The sequence below is a fragment of the Notolepis coatsorum genome (genome assembly GCF_963971535.1).
Source record: "Notolepis coatsorum genome assembly, chromosome: 3".
Classification (NCBI taxonomy): Eukaryota; Metazoa; Chordata; class Actinopteri; order Aulopiformes; family Paralepididae; genus Notolepis; species Notolepis coatsorum.
The window spans coordinates 181,286,083-181,307,583 of record NC_140167.1 but is presented as its reverse complement, the minus strand read 5'-3'; the positions used below and the strand labels follow the sequence as shown (position 1 = coordinate 181,307,583).

Sequence of the window (21,501 nt, the reverse complement as noted above, 5' to 3'; positions counted from 1 at the left end):
TTCCCGCAACCCCAATCACCAGCAAATTAATTTTAATTATATTCATAGGACCTATCTTACACCTAGGAAGCTATTTGCTATGGGACTGATAACCGACTCTCGGTGCACTTTGTGCTCTCAAAAGGCCACTGGCACTTATATGCATATGTATTGGGATTGCCCACCAGTGGCCCGCTTCTGGAGGTCAATAGCGGACAAACTTTCAAGTTTCAGATCTGTGTGGCTTAACTATCCCATTCACAGCTGTTACGCTACTCCTGAACGATATAACAACACTACCCGCATCCGTACAACTGAAAAGGGTTGTCCTAGCGGGCGTCACAGCGGCGAAGAAGCTAATAGCAATGAGATGGAAGGAACCTGAGAAGCTCACAGTGATTAACTGGTCCCTAACACTGTTGGATGTGATTTATCTTGAGATATCCACGGCGCGGGTGATTGGGGTGGGGCAGGCTGGGATTGACCTATGGTTCGCAGCAGCTGAGAAGGTCAGGACCGCCGTGTGCGGCTGAGCGGGGTTGGGGTGCTTGTTCGGGGGAGTCCGGCGGTCTCGTGGGAGGGGGAGGAGGAAATGTCTTGTCTGTCTTGTCTTTTGTGATGTCTTGAATTTAACTAGGGATTTTATTGGGGGGCAGCTATTTAGCTAGTTCTTCACTATTTGGTCATCTATTAGATAGTACCCCTGGAATTTTGAATTAAAAATTTAAAAAGGTTGAACTCTCTTTTCTTTTCTTTTTGTCTTTATAATTTATAAATTGTTATATTCTGTATTATTATTGTTTTTGTTATTTTCCTGTGAAGTTCTGTGTATTGTGATTGTGATTAATGTGTTGTCTTGTTTCATGTAAGTAATAAAAAAAAAATGTGATAAAAAAAAAGAGGGAAGCAACAGCTGTGATTGAAGGATCAAGAAAAGAGGACAATGTTTGAGCTGATATAGGCTTTTTCACTGCCGCACTACCAAACGGTTAACCCTTGCACTGCGACAATACACAGGTTAACCCTTTCACTGCCACACGACAGCAGGTTAACCCTTTCACTGCCACACTACAGAAGGTTAACCCTTTACTATCACACTACCGACGGTAACCGCTAAAGGGTTAAAGCACACAGTGGGGTCAGAATAACACTAACAACAACCGATGAACAATGACAGGGGAGTAGCGACACAGAAAACATCACTGAGTCTCAGAGGGAGTAGCGGCGCGCTGGCTGTTGAAGCTGGCACAACAAAGATGGAGGCATCATTGGAAACTAGACATCTAGAGGGATTTGTAGCTATTTGATGCTATCTTTTTGGCCAAATGAAAAATCTAAAATCCTTTATTTAAATTCGAAAAGGCAACTGAGCTTTCCCTCATTTACAGTCACTGTGAGTGTACATACAGAAATGAGCAAAAACAAAAAAGCATATAAAATTACAACAATAAGACAACAAGATGAGGCAAAGAGCAAGGATAACAAATCAATTAAAACATGTACAACTTGATTGACAAAGGTTGGAGATCGAGGTTTTAAACTCTGCAACAGACGGGATAATCTCAGGCTTTATGGACTGTTGGAGTTCATTCCATGAGCGTCATAACTAAATGCAGATTTACCCTGCAAACTCTGGGGATCTTAACACTTTCTGTGCCAAAAATGTAAAAAGTCGTTATTGGGTGCCGACGGTTGAGTGCCAAAAACGTAAAAAGTAAGTTTTGGATCGTTTTACTTTGATCCCCGCTCTACAGACTTGCCCAGAGCGATCTGCATAATTTTCTACCATCCCCACACATTAGAACTGCAATGCCGATCGACTATCACCAGGTGGCGGTATCGTCCGTGTCTGAACTGCGATGGCTTGGGTTGAATCGCACTTCATTTCTGCTTGGCCAGTGGCCACTCCTCCTGTTGGGACATAGATTCACATTGATCACCTAGAAATTCCATCGCCTAAGTGTATTTGACCATCGAAACGTGTATAGACATATACACTGGTAATCGCGATGGCGATGCGATCACTTGGAATTATTTTTCTTGGAATACTTTCTGGCTAAGGTAAGGTCAATTATATGTCTATTTTACTGAATCTGAAACGTGTTTTTCTAACGATCACAGTTTTGGGTTTCACCGGATGAAAAACATGCTTGGCAAACGCGATCATAGTTTTGAGTTAAAACGACCCCCCTTGATGATTTTGTGATGGTATATATATACATGTCATATAGCTTTGATTTGAACTTTGAACTTAAAATTTACTCTGGGTTTCAGGGGATCAGCCAGAACGGTTTGGGCTTATTGCACATAACACGTTTTATCTTGCGATCTATGAAAAAAGACTATTATCTTGGAAATGCGCGATGTTTAGCGTGTAATAAACTACAAACTACAGCATGTGGAAACAAACTTATTCCCATGCTGGACTACAAGTAATGTTTGTCAAAATGAGCCACACTGTGTCTCTACAGCTATAATACAGAACACATACACAGCTTCGCAAACATAGTGCAACCACCACAAAAACAACTAGAAGGCTGGCATTCTAAGGGTAATGATAACCGAATAGCGTGGCAGTCAAAGTGTTAAGGACCAGCCAGTCATCTTCTAGACACTCCGGTGGCGAAGACATTATCGCCGTATTTCCTCGAAAAATAGTGAGAGAGAAAAGAAAGATATAATGTCAATGCAGCTCCTCTTCTCCAATAACTATTTCAGCACTAAACTAAAGTGGTGTATACAGGCACTTTACGGTGGTGAAAATAGGGAAGGAGCTGATGGTGTGGCTGATGGTGTGGCCACGACCCCGCTTATGTAGAGGAGCGGATGTGGGTGTGGCCAGGCGGATGGGTGTGTGCATGTGGAGAAAATTATTCAATATTAGACTGGATAAAGGGATAGTTCCAAGAGAGCAGAGCGTAAGCTATACGATAATATAACGGGTTGGGTTCCATATGTTCCAAAATTCCATTCCAATAACCATGTAGTATTATTGCTACATCATAGCAATTGCTACATCAAGGTTGAACACCAACCAACCTTCTCCTACTAGTGTCGTATCTATCATTAGTGATGAATCTGAGCGCAAATGAGGGCAAATTAGGGAAATTGCGCTCTAAAGCACATCTTTAATGGGTAGCTCTACGTGGTCTTTCTTTTTACAATGATGCACTTTATTCTCTCCCTTATTCCACTATTTGTATGCAGATTGAGTATAGTCCTCATTCAAAACAACTGAAAATCGTATACAAGATCACGTTGAGCCCGGAATCATAGTGATTTTCACCGATGTGTACCGAAATGTACTAACCGGCCAAAAGCTTTAGGTATGGTGAAGGTTTGAGCTTGGCTTCGTGAGTTGATATAGCATATATTTAAGATTTTAGAAGGTGTATATATACATACCAGAATGTATATCCCGGACCGTATTTTTTTCTTTATCCTTATTTTTATTCATATTTTATTCCTACTGACTGCCTTAATGTTTATTGTTTACTGTGAGCATTCTTTACTGCCAAATTTCCCTCGGGATAAATAAAGGATTTCTATTCTATATTCAATTTTTTATTTATTTTTTAAATATTTTTCCACCTTCTTTTTCCCGTTTTTCTCCCATCCCAATGTTAGTCGTTATCCAAATTCCCAATCCCCTTCCTGGTCGTTGCGCACTCTACCCCCTACCGTCGGTCCGGGAGGGCGGAGACTTATCACATGCTTCCTCCGACACATGTGTACCCAGCACACCGCTTCTTTTCACCTGGCAGCGCGGACTCTCACTGGGAGAGTGTAACGTGTGGAAGGTCACTCTACCTCTCCTAGATCCTTCCCTTGCTGTGCAGGCGCCCCGACCGAACTGTAGGAGTCGTTGTTTACAACGACCAGGACCCACCCTTGCCGGGTTTCCCACCCGCTAACACTGCCAATTGTGTTAGTATGGACGGTCGGCCAATCCGGAAGCACCACAGCTGGATTCGATCCCACTGTCTCTGTGGTGGTAGACAGACGCATAGTCCGCTGCGCTACCCGGCCGCCCTCTATATTCTATTCTATTGGTAGAGCCATTATGATCTGTATTAATTTGATGATAGAATGTAGCGGTAAGACGGAATATGAATGAAAGCGTTAACCTGTCTTGATTCGGTGGCAGTTGCTCCCGGGACATGCACAGCAGGAAGACAGACAAGCTCATTATGTGTCCTCGGCCACCCGGCTGATTGCCCCCCCCCCCCTCACATCTCTGCCTTGATTGGGACGTTCACTGGGGGCTGGGTGCACCCTGGTCTGGGCTGCCATGTTTTTCTCCTATTCCCTACTTTCTTCTTTCCTTCTTTCCTTTCACACTCTTACTTTCTGTACACACCTCATCTTAACTTTCAGCCAATGACTTTATGTTGTTTATTTCTCCTCATATTTTTTTATATTCTGAGTTAATTATATTGTTTACTTGTTCTCATATTTTTATATTCAGATAAAATGTTATTACCTATTTATGTCTTTCTATTATTACCCTGCCCATACCTGTACTCCCCCCTTCCCCCTCCCCATGCTGCTATGACTGAATTTCCCCAAGGGGATCAATAAAGGAATATCTTATCTTATCTTTGTTGCTAACACTAGGCTCCGCCCAGCTATCATCACATCTCTTATTCCTGAGTTTATCCCCAACACTATAGGCTCCGCCCAGCTATCATCACATCTCTTATTCCTGAGTTTATCCCCAACACTATAGGCTCCGCCCAGCTATCATCACATCTCTTATTCCTGAGTTTATCCCCAACACTATAGGCTCCGCCCAGCTATCATCACATATCTTTCTCCTGAGTTTATCCCCAACACTAGGCCCCCTCCGTGCCATCACCGCTTCTCCTATCCCTGTCTATCTTATGCTAATGGATTCAGTGAGTTACCGAACAGGAAGGCTCCTTATGTCGCAGTAGCCTCCCCGGAGATGTCATGCTGGGACGTGAGTTATCATCCGCCATCATCTCTCCCCGCGGCCAGCACAGTACCGCGCCACGTATCGGCACCGCGTGCCACGAGGAACAGAAAAATGGCTCCTATTAAAAGCTTTTTGAGCTGCAGGTGTTTGAAGCGGTTTGAACCTTTGCGGCGCTTACGCCAGGGACGCACCGGATGCCAAAGCGCCGGCTGTGCCAGCCCGGTTTCCTTTCGGTGCCCATGTTAACAGATTGAAGCGTTCACACTGGCCCACTCCCAATCTTCAGCGATAGTTTTGGCAGTTCAGCGAGGTGGCAGTTCAGCGAGGCAGCAGTTCAGCGAGGCGGCAGTTCAGCGAGGCAGCAGTTTAGTGAGGCGGCAGTTCAGCGAGGCGGCAGTTCAGCGAGGCAGCAGTTCAGCAGTTTAGTGAGGCGGCAGTTCAGCGAGGCGGCAGTTCAGCGAGGCAGCAGTTCAGCGAGGCGGCAGTTCAGCGAGGCGGCAGTTCAGCGAGGCGGCAGTTCAGCGAGGTAGCAGTTCAGCGAGGTAGCAGTTCAGTGAGGCAGCAGTTCAGCGAGGCAGCAGTTCAGCGCGGCGGCAGTTCAGCGAGGTGGTAGTTCAGCGAGGCGGCAGTTCAGTGAGGCGGCAGTTCAGCGAGGCAGCAGTTCAGCGAGGCAGTAGTTCAGCGAGCCACAGCAGTTCAGCAAGGCAGCAGTTCAGCCAGGCAGCAGTTCAGCCAGGCGGCAGTTCAGCAAGGTGGTAGTTCAGCGAGCCAGAGCAGTTCAGCAAGGCAGCAGTTCAGCGAGGCAGCAGTTCAGTGAGGTAGCAGTTCAACGAGGCAGCAGTTCAGCGAGGTAGCAGTTCAGCGAGGCAGCAGTTCAGCGAGGTAGCAGTTCAGCCAGGCAGCAGTTCAGTGAGGCAGCAGTTCAGCGAGGCAGCAGTTCAGCGAGTCAGCAGTTCAGCGAGGCAGCAGTTCAGCGAGGTAGCAGTTCAGCGAGAGCAGCAGTTCAGCGAGGCAGCAGTTCAGCGAGGCAGTACTTCAGCGAGCCACAGCAGTTCAGCAAGGCAGCAGTTCAGCCAGGCAGCAGTTCAGCCAGGCGGCAGTTCAGCGAGGTGGTAGTTCAGCGAGCCAGAGCAGTTCAGCAAGGCAGCAGTTCAGCGAGGCAGCAGTTCAGCGAGGTAGCAGTTCAGCGAGGCAGCAGTTCAGCGAGGTAGCAGTTCAGCGAGGCAGCAGTTCAGCGAGGTAGCAGTTCAGCCAGGCAGCAGTTCAGTGAGGCAGCAGTTCAGCGAGGCAGCAGTTCAGCGAGTCAGCAGTTCAGCGAGGCAGCAGTTCAGCGAGGTAGCAGTTCAGCGAGGCAGCCACTCCGCTGGCAGCGTGTCCCCGGTCTTAGTGTTCTGGAAGGATAGTGGTCGTCCTTGCCAAAATAACACTATTTTTGCTGCCTGCAATGCACAGATGGATGGCAAGGAGCTGGGCACGGCGGGGTCAATTAGCGGCGGGCGCTCCAGGGTGTGGCGTGTGTCACAGGAATGTTTGACAAATGATTCCCTGGCTCTTTAATTGAGTCCCAGACAGAGGCGGCTTGGAGCCAGAGATGACAGTAGCACCACTACTGCTACATTCTGGACAGAGCAGGAAGGGTTGCAAGAATAAATAAAATAGTGCTACTTGTTATCTTCCATCAAACAGAGTCCCATTACCTGCCCCAGGAAGAGAGGGAGAGTGAGGAGAGTGAGGAGATTGTGGAGAGGGGGAGAGAGGGAGGAGGAAGAGCAGGAGAATGCAGACAAAATAAAACGGGTTATATTCATTCACTTCAGAGAGGCATGATTTAGGTTAATGAGAGGTTTTATAGAGCAACTAGAAATGGATTTCAGCCATAGCCGAATTAGTTTTGACAATAGGCAGGAGCCTTTCTGCGATACCATTGTGACTATACCTCATTATACCATCTACATCTGTTCTGTAATTCTCTACATGCCCCTCGCTAGAAAGCGGAGACTTTGATACTATCAGACCGAATGACTATTGAATTATTCCTTGCAGCCGGGCGGACGAGGATATATAAAATCGAATGCGATGTGACATGAAATAAGTAACGTTATCTCCACGTCCAATAAATCACGCTCCGGGAGTGTAAACGATAGGCTTTTAATTCAGACATTACCTCACGATAAAACGTGAGCTGTCAGCTGACATTGTGGGGTATAACAAAGCCTTGAATTACACCTCTGCAGACACACAGGATTTATAGCAGGCCTCCATCCATGCGCAGATATGACGGGGGAGATATGAGCACGAGACTTATGATACCGGAGTGCCATTGCTGGTGGCGCTATCGGACCATGGTTTCCAAACTCCATGCAACGGTGTTGGTTTAGTTCAAGCTCCAGTGAGCCCAATTCAGCTTGACAAGTAGTAATCAAACTCTTTATCAGTTGATTCAGTGGCTGTCAGAGATAGAATTGTGGAAATAAGCTACTTATGGCTTTTCCCCTCCTGGGATCAGATTGGGAGCAATACAGAGTGAGTGAGTGGTGATCCTCTGTACCCAGGGAGATCTTGGCTGGGGCAAGGCCTGGGATTAGGGCTGTGCCATATAATATCGCTCACCGATAATACTGGTATACATTTATTCTAGTGCTGTCAGGCGATTAAAAAAATGTATCTAATTAATTACAGGGTTTGTAATTAATTAATCTAATCGCATTTTAATCGCATAACCATTTTAGGCCTGATATTCTATATTCTATAATCATATTTCAAATTGCATGTGTCCGGATGGCAGAATTCAGTACTGTATCTACAAACCCTTCTGTTTAATCATCTTCCATATTAATTAGATTTTTCAGGTCTGGTCAATTTGAGCATAGTGTTATTCACAGTCAAAGATAAAAAATAATTTATTGATATTCTCATTTGGTTCATTACAATTTACTCAAGCCTAGTAACAGACACAGTATTTCTGACACTGGGAATACATTCCCTGAGATCCATAGATGTCCCAGAATCAGATACCAAGAGCATGCAAATGGACCATATAAAAAAATTTCTGTAAATGTGTATTCTACGTTATTATGGAATGAATGAGATAAAAAAAAAGACATATATATATTTTTTTTTGTAATTAATTTTGAGTTAATTTTCATAACGCGATAATTTGCTGTGTAATTAATTAATCTAATTAACGCAATAAACTGACAGCCCTAATTTATTCATTATTATTTATACATTTATAAATGTATTATTTATCTAGTTTATAGTCTATGTCTATGTAGTACTTTTAGGACAGGACTAATTCCTGGAACGTAATCACTGCTGGTTCCCCCTGCTGTAATTATGTAATGCTACTAGGGCTTGTTATCGATTAATCTGTTGATTATTTAATTTACCAGAAGAAATCAACAACAATTGATTCTATTTGCAATTTAATATTTCAAACTGTTTTACTAGTATCCTCGGGTCACATTGCCTCTTTGACACCACCTACTGAATACCCAGAGTAGGAGACGAGCCAGGAAGTTTATTCATGTCCATAAATGCTGTGTAGTGTGGATGACTACTGTACATGAGTGGGGTGAGTAACCTACATGCCATTACTGCTTTTTATCTATTGACTCACTATAATTACTTTATTATCTTGAAATAATATAACACCCGCCCATTACTATGACATTGTTTATCATTACATACAATATATCCATGCCTGTAGCTAAATGCTGAAAAACAGGGAACAAAACTGTAGAACGCAGGGAGTTGACGTGAAACATGGAAGTGCGAGCGAAACGTGCACGCGTCGAGTCCTGGCTCTAGGCAGAATCATGAATAGTGGTTTAAGAGAAGTTATTTCTATTTTGAACATGATTCATTGCGCACACTAATTAGATTACACGTTGCACATGTTATGACTTTGAACATCTGCCATTTCCATCTCAAAAGGCACATACAAGTAACAATACGATGCGTCGATCATGAATACGTATGCAAATCGACGAAATGTCATGGTCGATGACGTCGACGACGAATCGTTGCAGCCCTAAATGCTACACTAACTCTAAATAAATCACATAGTAGCTAATGTAGCATAGCATTACACCTACAGCCGGGAACCAGTAAGATCATTACCATTATTAGATGTTTGTGCAATCCGTACAACTCGTACGTAACATTTAATAATCCACATCTATCCAGCACTGCAGCATATATTTTGACTTTGTCACTAGGGGTGTAACGGTACACAAAAACCACGGTACGGTCCGTACCTCGGTTTTGAAGTCAAGGTTCGGTACGGGTTTTCGGTACAGTGGGGGAAAGTTTGGCTTTCCATGTTCCACTCAGGGGTGATGTAGTGTGCAGTAACTAATTGTACTTGTAGGGCTGTCAACGAATATTCTATATTGAAATCAATAATCGACTTGTAAATTCTTTTTATAATAATTATTATATTACATTGTGAAAAAAACAGCCCCTGGTGGGCGGTCGTTAGTGGTTAACATACCGTTGTATTCGTTCGGTACACTACACAGCCGTTCTGTACGGTACACACTGAAACGGTACGGATACGTGTACCTTTACACCCCTAGCTGTCACTATTCACATTAATAAATGCTGCTGCAATCACCAATAAAACAATGCTCAGGATTCTTTTATATAGCATCATGAATATCGTTACTGCAAATTACCCTAAAACATTGTGATATTATTATTATATTATAAGGCTATATCACCCTACCTGGGTGTCCCTCCCTGGCTCTGGGGATGGAGGAAGGATTGTGGATTGGAGATAAGGATCTGAGGAGTGTAGCTGTGGGGTCAAGAGACCAGACTGCTCTGGGTAGAATTGATCTTCTGACCCTCTGTCTTAAGCATGTAAACACTTACGTTCGGGCTATGCATGCATAACTCAAGTCCTGCATTCCTGAGACTGGACATTTTGGCATGCTCTCAGTCATGCAGAAGCTCTAACCTCTTTGTAACCTTCTCAAGTACAATTTGAACCCTCAGGCTAGAATAGATTCAGAGCCCGGACGTATGGATATGGAGTAGAGCTCCGAGGTATTGCTGTACACAGACAGATATTTGTTAGGCGATTTGGTGAAGTACATTTTACATTTAGTCACTGTAACTGAGGGGTACAATTCCCTGACTGTATTACTAGATATGATACTTACTACCACTACCTTTGTACTTAATATTCGGCCACCCAGTACTCGGCATAAATATATTATGATGAACACTGTCACGTAGATGAAACGGATCCAACACAAATGTACGAATTAGAAATAGGTCTTTATTTCTACACCGATGGTGTGTAGAGCAAGCACTTAATCAAATCAATCACATTTATGAATGGGAATTAGTATGCACTTTTATGGCAAGAGTATTCGTCGGTATATCAATAGAGAATGTCCAATCTCTGAAGGCGCAGGTGGTACATATACGACCTGGAATAGTTTAAGGAATAACAGCAATGATACTTGAATGATTATAGACTGGATACACTAGGGGGGGTTAATCCGGTCGCTTGTAAGCCGACAGGAGTAGGAAGGGGGGGGGGGGTAGAATCCGGCTGCCTCATCCGGCCAAGGGTATCCCAGGTGAACCCACTGTAGTGCCGTTCAATGCGCCGGCGATCCTTGGACCACAGATGAAAGCAGGTGGACTCTTTGTGGGCCGGCGTCCTCCGGTCCACGGAGGAGAGACGTGAAGCGACCTCGTCTTGCAGAGCGTCTCCTCACCTTGCGTCCTCTCCAGGGGGGGGGGTTCCAACACACGGCAGTGTCGGGGGTCTTTATCCATGGAATAATCAACGTATACAAAGCATAATCCGTGCCGGGGAAGGCGGGCTGTAGTCGGTAGAATAATCCGGTATACAGGTCCACTCGCTCGTCGGCTCTGGGGCTCCTCGGGTGCAGCTTCACGTGGGGTCAACCACCCTGGATAAGCAGCCAGTTCTCTGCCCGAAACGATGGGGTACTGACTACGGTAGTATTCTCACCGCACGAAGCACTATATATTAACAGACTATTATTAGCTTAATAGACTACGTCCAACTCGACGATATAGTGCCAAATATGACTATTCAAATATTAATATACACGATGTCTCAATACCGATGGTAAGCCGAACTTGGCCTTACTCCCACACGTGGCGTCGCGGGGAGGCTTTACGTCTGTGACTCTATTGGAGGGTAAGAAACTGGACTGAAAAGGAAGTCCTACTTTAGTAGCGCAGTATATATACGCACTATGAACAAATAGTCCCATTAGTGGTGCGGTAGCCAGATTCCTACGCGGAACTAGGACTTGTTCGTACATGTTGAGCGGTACGTTTGAACTGGGTCTGGGGGGTATGGCAGCCTGGCACCAAGGTCTCGACCAATAGTAGAATGGAGACTATTATGGGATGTTCAGTAGGCTAGAATGGATATTCAATGCATATTGTACAAGGAATATACAAGGGATATCAAGGAATATTAGAGAATATACAAATACAATTAAATATATATATATAAATAAATATATATATTCGGTTTAATCTGGCCCTTCACAACAGTCACGCTTTACCCAAAGCGACTTACAAGTGCTGTACAACAAGTCAGCAGGAGGGGTACAACTCTGGCAACTAAGGGTAAGTAACACTGTTCGTCCAACAGTGTTGAACTTGAGTGCTACATGCTTGAGTGCATGGTAGTATAGACATATTCGCATAGTGTAAACTACTAACAAGTCGGTCACAGTCAACCAGCACCTGCTAATGGGTCTGATCCTTTAGCTCAGCTGGTTAGTGCGGCCGCCAGTGGATCCTATGGTCCCAGGTTAAAATCCACTCGGTTACATTGGTGGCAGCCGTCCAAAAGATGAGTTTTCTACTTTACCAAACCCACTTAACTTCACCCGTCAGACAAAACCCACTTAACTTCACCCGTCAAAAAACACGGTTTTTGCGTCGGCGTGGCGCATTAAATCACCCGTTGGAACGGTGTCTGTATGTAATGACAAGCAGCGAGGCGGGAGACACTCTGGGAAACAAAAGGGGGCGGAAGCGGTCTGCCGCTGCCTGTGAAACAACGTGCATCTCCGGTAATAGATTATGACACGCAGTCACAGAAGGAGCTGGCGCTGGGAGATTGTAACCACCGGTCATTGTGCCTGTCAGAGAGGCCTCTCTCTCTCTCTCTTCCGGAGGTGCTATGTTTACCCACTGCTTCTCACTCTTTTGTCTGCTCTCTCTCTCTCTCCTGGTGTACTCAAGGTTTATTCAGAGCACTTTGAAAATACACCTCTTTGTGTCGTTTTGCTTTGTGCAGGTTTGCGGACTCCATCCGGGGGATGCTGAAGCTGATCCTGGTGCTGATGCTGGCCGGAGCCTCTCTGTCCTCCACCTGGTTCACGCTCACCTGTCTGACCAGACTGACTCACCTCCCTTCCACTGCAGGTGGGTCGGCTGTGCTGCACGCTGGTGACACACAGCTAAGGATCATTAAAACAGTGAAAGCGGAAGACAAGAGATTTCTACCTATAGAGCCACAATTGGCTCAGCATGGGTTTCAGTGCTATTACATCAGATTGTTTGCCAAATGTGGCTCAGCCCTATTGAATTATTGAATACCATTAAGCTTATGGTTACAAATAGCTACATCTGCTCTGTATATTTCATTCAAATGTAGCTGAACTATTTTGTTATCAGTAGACACAAGAAATAAAGCTACTAGGCAGGTTAGTGGTTAGGAGGTGTTCTGTCGCATTTCACTGAACCAAGCAAATAAGCACACGTCCTTCAACCCCACTGGTTCTAAATCTGGTCATCCATCATCATTCAGGCAGCGCTTCCCCTCCTAGCCCAGCCACTGGTACCTCCTCCCCTCCTAGCCCAACCACTGGTACCTCCCCTCCTAGCCCAACCACTGACACCTCCTCCCCTCCTAGCCGAACCACTGGTACCTCCCCTCCTCCTAGTCCAGCCACTGGCACCTCCTCCCCTCCTAGCCCAGCCACTGACACCTCCTCCCCTCCTAGCCCAACCACTGGTACCTCCCCTCCTCCTAGCCCAGCCACTGGCACCTCCTCCCTTCCTAGCCCAGCCACTGGTACCTCCTCCCCTCCTAGCCCAACCACTGGTACCTCCCCTCCTAGCCCAACCACTGACACCTCCTCCCCTCCTAGCCCAGCCACTGGCACCTCCTCCCCTCCTAGCCCAGCCACTGGCACCTCCTCCCGTCCTACCCTAGCCACTGGCACCTCCTCCCTTCCTACCCCAGCCACTGGCACCTCCTCCCGTCCTACCCCAGCCACTGGCACCTCCTCCCTTCCTACCCCAGACACTGGCACCTCCTCCCGTCCTACCCCAGCCACTGACACCTCCTCCCGTCCTACCCCAGCCACTGGCACCTCCTCCATTCCTACCCCAGCCACTGGCACCTCCTCCCGTCCTACCCCAGCCACTGACACCTCCTCCCGTCCTAGCCCAACCACTGGCACCTCCTCCCGTCCTACCCCAGCCACCGACACCTCCTCCCGTCCTACCCCAGCCACTGGCACCTCCTCCCGTCCTACCCCAGCCACTGGCATTGTACAACTAGCAGACTACAGCCTTGCCTGTCCAACTGTCATACCTTTTATTCAACATTTACGTGACTCTGGGCCAGTTAGCAGTGAATAGATATTTGAGTGTGTGTTGAAGACCTTTCAAGAGGTCGGGCCACTAAAACAAAAGTTCAGCCTGCGCTCCGGGCGGGGACCTTCAGTGGGTGGTGCACGTTACGCTGTTCGCGTGAACATTAAAAGCAACCAACTTGTGTTCAGCTTTTCTCTGATTGGCCACGACCCCACGCCGCTAGCCCGCCCCCTTTTGCCGCGAGCGCGGCAGAGGTCCCTGCGAGCGGCAGGTCCCGGAAATGAAATGCGGAGCTGTAATCTTTGTCCGAATCGAATCACGCGAATACACAACGCATTTATCAAAACACCTACGCGATTCACGCGTCACTGTACATCAGTGGAGGCTGCTGACTGATTAACTAGAAACTGTACATTGTAACGTTATATAATGTATAATGTTATTTCGCGTCACTGTACATCAGTGGAGGCTGACGCCTGACTACTGTACATCAGTGGAGGCTGACGCCTGACTGATTAACTAGAAACTGTACGCTGTAACGTTATATGTTATTTCGCGTTTTTAACGTCAGTCACTGTACATCAGTGTGGAGGCTGACGCCTGACTGATTAACTAGAAACTGTATGCTGTAACGTTATATGTTATTTCGCGTTTTTTTTTTTTTTTTTTTTGGTCTTTTTCCCCCTCCATTTTCCTCCGATTTTCTCCCATCCCAATGTTAGTCGTATGCCAATTCCCAGTCCCTTCCTGGTCGCTGCGCACTTACCCCCCACAGTCAGATCATCTGGGAGAGTGGAGGCTACCACGTGCTTCCTCCGACACACGTCCAGCCAATCACCGCTTCTTTTCACCTGGCAGCGCGGATTCTCATTGAGAGGGCGTAGCGTGTGGGAGGACCACACTATCCCCCTCGAGTCCTATCCGCGCTTAGCAGGCGCCCCGACCGAACTGTAGGAGTCGCTGTTTACAACGACCCGGACCCACCCCGCCAGCTTCTCCCACCCTCTAATACAGCCAATTGTATTAGTGCAGACGGCCAGCCAAGCTGGTGACAACCCCGGAGCTGTGAGCTGGATTCGAACAGGCGAATCCAGCTCACAGCTCCGGGGCTGGTGACGAACGCAATCTCCGCTCGGCCACCTAACCGCCTCGTTATTTCGCGTTTTTAACGTCATAAACCAACTACCAGATTCACTTGTCACTGTACATCAGTGGAGGCTGCTGACTGATTAACTAGAAACTGCACATTGAGGGGGTTTGAATCACGCTACATCAGTGGAGGCTGCTGACCAGATTTTTAGGTGAAGCACAAATTATTATATTATATATTAAATTATATTTTTTAAACATCCCCAACGCTGCAACACCCGCATTCCTCCCAGGTGTCAGGCTCCTCATTCGCTTCCATTCATTTTGGGGACCATGTTCAAATATCATACTTCTGAAGTATAAACAAACTATACTGCTGTGACGATTTTGAATATCTTAACATGTATTTACGCCCTTCCTCTATGCGAGGCCACAGATGGGTTTTATGTAACACAAGGACAATGAATGAATTTTCTTCTATTTACAAATAATTGTTGATTATTACTGTTACTGTATTGTTTGTCTTGTTTCATGGGCTGCCAAAATGTTATATTTTGCACCAGGGAACTTGAAGGTTCATGCACAACATGTGTCTAACCTCAACCCTGTATTGCAAAATTAAGTGATATACAATTTTTTTTTCAGGACAACTTGGCCTATCAATCTATATGCTACAGTTATGTCATATACACTGCTGATATGGCGATATGGCATTAACCAACAAGCACCTGGGGGAGCCTCATGTGCATGCGCGGCCGACGCGTCACTCTCTGCCGTGGGCGGCGCAACAACACACAGAGCGGCGCGGCGAGGATAAGGGCGTGTGCTAGCGCGGTCACGTGGCCGTGTGGCCAATCAGAGAAACGCTGAATGAAAGGCTGAACACAAGTCGGTTGCCTTTAATGTTCACGCGTCCTGTTCACAGCCCCAGCCCCCCTCCCCAGTCAACCCCATGCAGTGTCGTCTTTTAGAAGCATGTAATATAATCCTTTTTAAGGTTTGTGTCAACAGGGACAGCATGGTGCTCGAGGTGTAGCTATGATTAGGGATGGGTATCGTTAGGATTTTATCGATACTACTACTCTTATCGATACTGCTTAACGGTTCGGTACTTTATCGATACTCTTATCGGTTCTTTTTGATACTTTTTTTGCAAGACAATTAATTAAGAACAGAATCGACATTGCTTTATTATTTATACAACTTTATAAATAAGTATTATAAATAAATATAATTTATGCAGGGAGGGGTATATTTGCAGTTGAGAGCATTGGTCATCTCCCTACAGTAAAGATTAGAAATGATTGAATTATTGTAAATTTGTGTGGAGTGGTGGGAATAGCTGCTTCAATAATAACTTATATTATAACAACAACAACAACAACAAACAAGTTAGACAACTATATAAAAAACGGATATACACTGAATGATTAGTTGTTACCTAAATCCCTTGGACTCCACTGTAGAGAAGGGGTGCAGGTCTTTGACAACAAACTTTGTCACAGCCCTGTGACACTTGTTCACCTATCCTCTGTCATCCTTCCTCTAGCTGCTAGGGAGAAAAGACTTTGGGTTGTGGAGGTAGAGGGAGGATGTGTGGTGGCCCTGGGCTCACTGGCCTGGGACACATTGGTGGCTGACGCCTCAGCTTGACCATCTATAAAACGTTTTTAGATTGTAGTATTTGTAGCTAAACAATTATTTTGTTTATTAGCCTATTTGTAATAATTCGTTATTAGCCTAGGAAACTCCGTATCTTGGCTACCGGCTGCAGTGGACGTGGATGCAGATGGGCCACTGCGCGCAAGGTAGTTGAATACGGCGCATTTCTGCACACTAATATCATGTTTTGCCAACAAATGTTTTGATAGATTGCTCGTATTGCCACCCTTACTGGCAAATGTTTTGTTGCACTTGTGGCAACGTGCGTAGTCGGCATTGACCCTTGTAAAGTATATCCATACTTTAGAACGCTTCGCTCTATCCGCCAACACGACTCAGTGCATGCAGACTCAGAGCTGTCTGTGTCTGTGTGCAGCGCGCTTCAGCACAGAGACAGAGCTTTCATTAAGGAGTACCCGTATGTATAAGAACGAAGTACCCGTATGTGTAGCGCGACTCGCGAGGAGTGTGTGTAAATGACTCGCTGCGGCTCGCTTCTCGTGCAGAGACAGAGAGAGGAGAGATCGTTCGCAACTTTTAAATAATAATAATAATAATAATAATTTCTCTAGAGTATCGATAGCAGTACCGAGGACGTCGGAGCTTATAAATACTCCGGTATTTTCTAATATAGTACCGTTCCCGTTTAAAACCGTGGTCCGGGGGGCATCCCTAGCTATGATCATTTGAGTCGCGGTTGCCGTAAACATAAAGGTAGTTTATGTTGGTCCAACCTTTAATACTTTTACACTCCGATGCCCTCCCACCTGTTAAAAAGATCCACAGGTCCATAGCAACAGGTGATCCGGAACACAGAACAGTGTAATCCTTCCCATCGCAGGCCGTGGGGAATGTAACGTAATGAGGTCGAGAGGACACCGGGTGAGCCACTTGAGCCCACCGCTTGATACCGACGCTTCATTAAGGTGAGTTAGGAGCACCGGGGGGAGTCGCCGGCCTTTGATGGCTGTATGAGTGATGCCTCAGTTCCCCCTGTCGCAGCCAGGCAGGCAGGCAGGCAGGCGGGCGGGCCCTCTGAGGCCCTGTGATTAAGGGGACGTGCGGGCTAATGGGGGAGCTCAATCTGCTGTGATAAAGGAGGCTGAGGGAGGAGCCGTGATGCTCCGGGGGTGATGGCTTAATCCACTCGCAGATACACTCCAACACGTACACACACACACACACACACTCTCTCTCTCTCTCTCTCTCTCTCTCTCTCTCTCTCTCTCTCTCTCTCTCTCTCTCTCTCTCTCTCTCTCTCTCTCTCTCTCTCTCTCTCTCTTCTCTCTCTCTGTCTCTCTCTCTGTGGTGGAGAGCCGCACTCAGAGCAAGCTGCTGGCCATCATGGGCAATACCAACCACCCTCTCCACCACACCCTGGTGGGGCAGAGCAGCAGTCGCAGCGGACGGCTCATCTCCTGCACTCACGGACTGAGCGGCACAGGAGGTCCTTTGTCCCCACAGCCATCAGACTGTACAACAGCGTATTATAGTGTGTGGGACCTGACCTCTGACCCACACACCTGTTTTACCTGTTTTTACACCTGTTTTTACACCTGTTTTTTTACATCTGTTTTTACACCTGTTTTTATACACCTGCTTTTATCTAATCACGCTCATATTTAATATTGATGGGTATGATTTAATGAATTTTATCATGTACTTATTTTTAATTCATGATGCAGACATAACGTGCAATAACTGTATGGGAACGGTCAATGTCTGTATACTATGTGAGCTGCGAGATACCCTGAATTTCCCCAAGGGGATTAATAAAGTATCTATCTATCTATCTCTCTCTCTCTCTCTCTCTCTCTCTCTTCTCTCTCTCTCTCTCTCTCTCTCTCTCTCTCTCTCTCTCTCTCTCTCTCTCTCTCTCTCTCTCTCTCTCTCTCTCTCTCTCTCTCTCTCTCTCTCTCTCTCTCTCTCTCTCTCTCTCTCTCTCTCTCTCAATTCAATTCAATTCAAGTGGCTTTATTGGCATGACGCAGCTTGTACATGTTGCCAAAGCAAATGGTTGATAACATAAGCATGGATTACAAAACACATATTAATGTCATAGTATATACAAAAATGTTCATCATAAAATAGAACATAAAATATTACGGCATAAACATGTCAGGTGACTGTCACTCACTGTCCCTCAGTTTGTGGCAGGCAGCAACATAGGCTGCTGCTAGCTCACAGCTTGTTGAGTCCCTCCCCTAGTAGGACTGGTAGTTTTCCTGTATCTGGTAGTGCAAGAAAACCTTTTGTTATTAGTTCAATTTTTTTTAAATGCGTTTCTCTAATATCTTTATATTTTTCACATTTGTTGAGGAAGTGCAACTCAGTTTCAGGCTCACTGAGGATGCAATGACTGCATAGCCTTTGCTCTGCAGGGAGCCAGGTTTTCCTGTGCCTCCCCTTTTCAACAGCGAGGCTGTGCTCACTCAGTCTGTATTTTGTCAAGGTTCTTTTTAGTTGTTGATCAGTCACCATGCTCAAGTAATCTGCTATGGTGTACTGTCGATTTAGAGCCAGATAGCACTGCATTTGCTCTGTGCTTTTGTTTGTGTTTTCCAATAGGTGATGTAGTTTTGTTTTAGCTGTGTAGTAATTTGATTTATTCTGATTGGTGATGTGTTCTGTTCCTGAGGTGTGTTAAGAGAGCAGGTTTGTGGACTCAGCCTCAGGACCAGCTGGGTAAGGGGGTTCCTGATGCTCCTCAGCTCTTGGCACTGCAGGGCTTGATAATGGTACGAGAGGGGGTCACTTCGTTTTAGGTGTGTCCCAAAGTTAATTGCTCTTTTTGTATTTTTAGTATTAGTGGGTAACGGCCTAATTCTGCCCTGCATGCATTGTTTGTAGTTTTCCTCTCGACATGTAGGATAATCTTACAGAACTCTGCATGCAGGGTCTCAATGGGGTGTTTGTCCCATTGGGTAAAGTCTTGTTTTGTAAGTGGACCCCACACCTCACTGCCATAGAGTGCAATTGGTTCAATAACACATTCAATTAATTTTAACCAGATTCGAATTGGTATTTCTGTTTGTATATTTCTTTTTATGGCGTAGAAAGCCCGGCGTGCTTTCCTCTCAGCTCATTGACTGCTTCCTTAAAATGTCCAGTTGAACTTAGTTTTAGGCCTAAATAGGTGTAATGTGTGCAGTACATGTTTTGTACCAATTGAGAACTTGGTAGGACGTCCTGAGATCTGGATCTTTTTTGGAATATCATTATTTTGGTCTTTTTGGGGTTTACTGCCAGGGCCCAGGTCTGACAGTAATGCTCTAGCAGGTCCAGGCTCTGCTGTAGGCCGTCTGCTGTGGGGGACAACACAACCAGGTCATCTGCAAAGAGCAGGCATTTCACTTCCCGATTGTGGAGACTTACACCGGGGGCAGAGGACTTTTCTAGTATATTAGCCAATTCATTAATATAGATATTGAAGAGTGCCGGGCTGAGGTTGCAGCCCTGACGAACGCCTCGCCCTTGGGTAAAGAATTCTGTTCTTTTTTTGCCAATTTTTACGCTGCACATATTACCAGAGTACATTGATTTAATAATATCATATGTTTTACCCCTACACCACTCTCTATAACTTTATAGAACAGTCCTGTATGCCAAATAGAATCAAAAGCCATTTGGAAGTCAATAAAACAGGCATATATTTTGGTTTTATTTTGGTTTATATGTTTATCAATTAGGGTATGTAGGGTGTAAATATGATCGGTTGTGCGGTGTTTTGGTATAAATCCAATTTGGCTTTTACTCAAGACATTGTGCTTGGTAAGGAAGTTTAAAAGTCTGGTATTCATAATACTACAGAAAACCTTCCCCAGATTACTGTTCACACAGATGCCTCTGTAGTTATTAGGGTCAAATTTGTCTCCGCTTTTATAGATTGGGGTTATGAGTCTGTGATTCCAGATGTCAGGAAAATATCCTACACTCAGGACCAAATTGAATAGTTTTAATATAGCCAATTGGAATTCTTGTTCATATTTTTCATCATCTCATTCAAGATGCCATCAGGTCCACAACCTTTTTAGATTTAAGAGTTTGTAATTTCTTAAGCAGTTCCTGCTCAATAATTGGGGAGTCTAATGGGTTTTGATTGTCTTTTATGGCAAGCTCCAATTTAGTCAATTTATCAAGAATTTGAGATTGTTCTGTGTTCCATCAATTTGAACAGTGTGGTATAGTGTTTTAAAATGGGTTGTCCATATATCACTGTTCTGTATAGCCAATTCCTGTTTTTGTGTTTGTTTATGTGTTTCCAATGTTGCCAAAAGTTGTTTGTATTGATTGCCTCCTCAATTAGTGTCAGTTGCTGTTTGTCATATTGTTGTTTTTTGGTTCTGAGTGTACGTTTGTACAGTTTTAGGGTCTCACAGTAGAGAAAGCGTACATCAGCATTATTGGGGTCTCTGTGTTTTTTATTAGGGATGCACGATAATTATCGGGCCGATAATTATCGGGCCGATATCAGCAATTATGACGTCATCCCGATAAACTCGATAACGTTATTGATAGCTCCGATAACATATAATACATTTTTTGGTTAAAAGAAATCCGGTGTGGGTGGATTTGGATGAAGGGCGCTTGTTTTTATTATAGCCTCCTCCAGTTTGCCAGTACTGTGGTAAAACTGATAGCGTGTGGTTTAGGAACAGGGAGTTTTTCACAAATCCAGCGCTCCCTTTCTTGGCTGTGACGTAGTCACGTTACATTCGGAGACAGACAGTCGATCTGCCAATTACGTCCCACGGCTTGCACCCACCTCTTCTTCTTACCACCAATCAGAAGCTCTCGTTCGTTTATTTACCTCCGGATTGTCAGCCATTACTCTACTCGGAGCTAACGTTATCTCCCCGCCAGCCACATTGACAAGTACCAGCGCTTATACATTACTGGCAAATGTCTTGTTGCACTTGTGGCAACGAGCGTTGTCAGCATCGACTTTAGTAAAATAGACCCAGACTTTTGAACATTTCGTTCTGTCCGCCATTATGAGAGCAGAGCTGTCTGTACTCCAGCGCAGCACCCGTGTGTGTGAGTGAGTGTGTGTGTGTGTGTGTGTGGGAGGGGAAGAGAGGAGAGAGCAGGCAGCCCGCTCCCCGCGCAGGCAGAGACACATAGCAGGAGAGATTAGACAACGGACAACAAGATTAGTTGCGACGTTTAAATTCTCAAAAAAAAACTCTATAATTTCTCGAGTACCGATAGCAGTACCG

The 21,501-nt window shown here is 45.4% G+C and overlaps 1 protein-coding gene across 1 annotated transcript in view; it reads left to right on the top strand.

The window, feature by feature from the left end:
* Window positions 1-21,501, top strand: part of slc49a4 (solute carrier family 49 member 4) — a 221,850-nt gene that overhangs the window by 139,990 nt on the left and 60,359 nt on the right. The window contains 1 exon segment of the mRNA XM_084309797.1: window positions 12,225-12,352. Within this exon segment, the coding sequence (XP_084165923.1) occupies window positions 12,225-12,352 (128 nt within the window).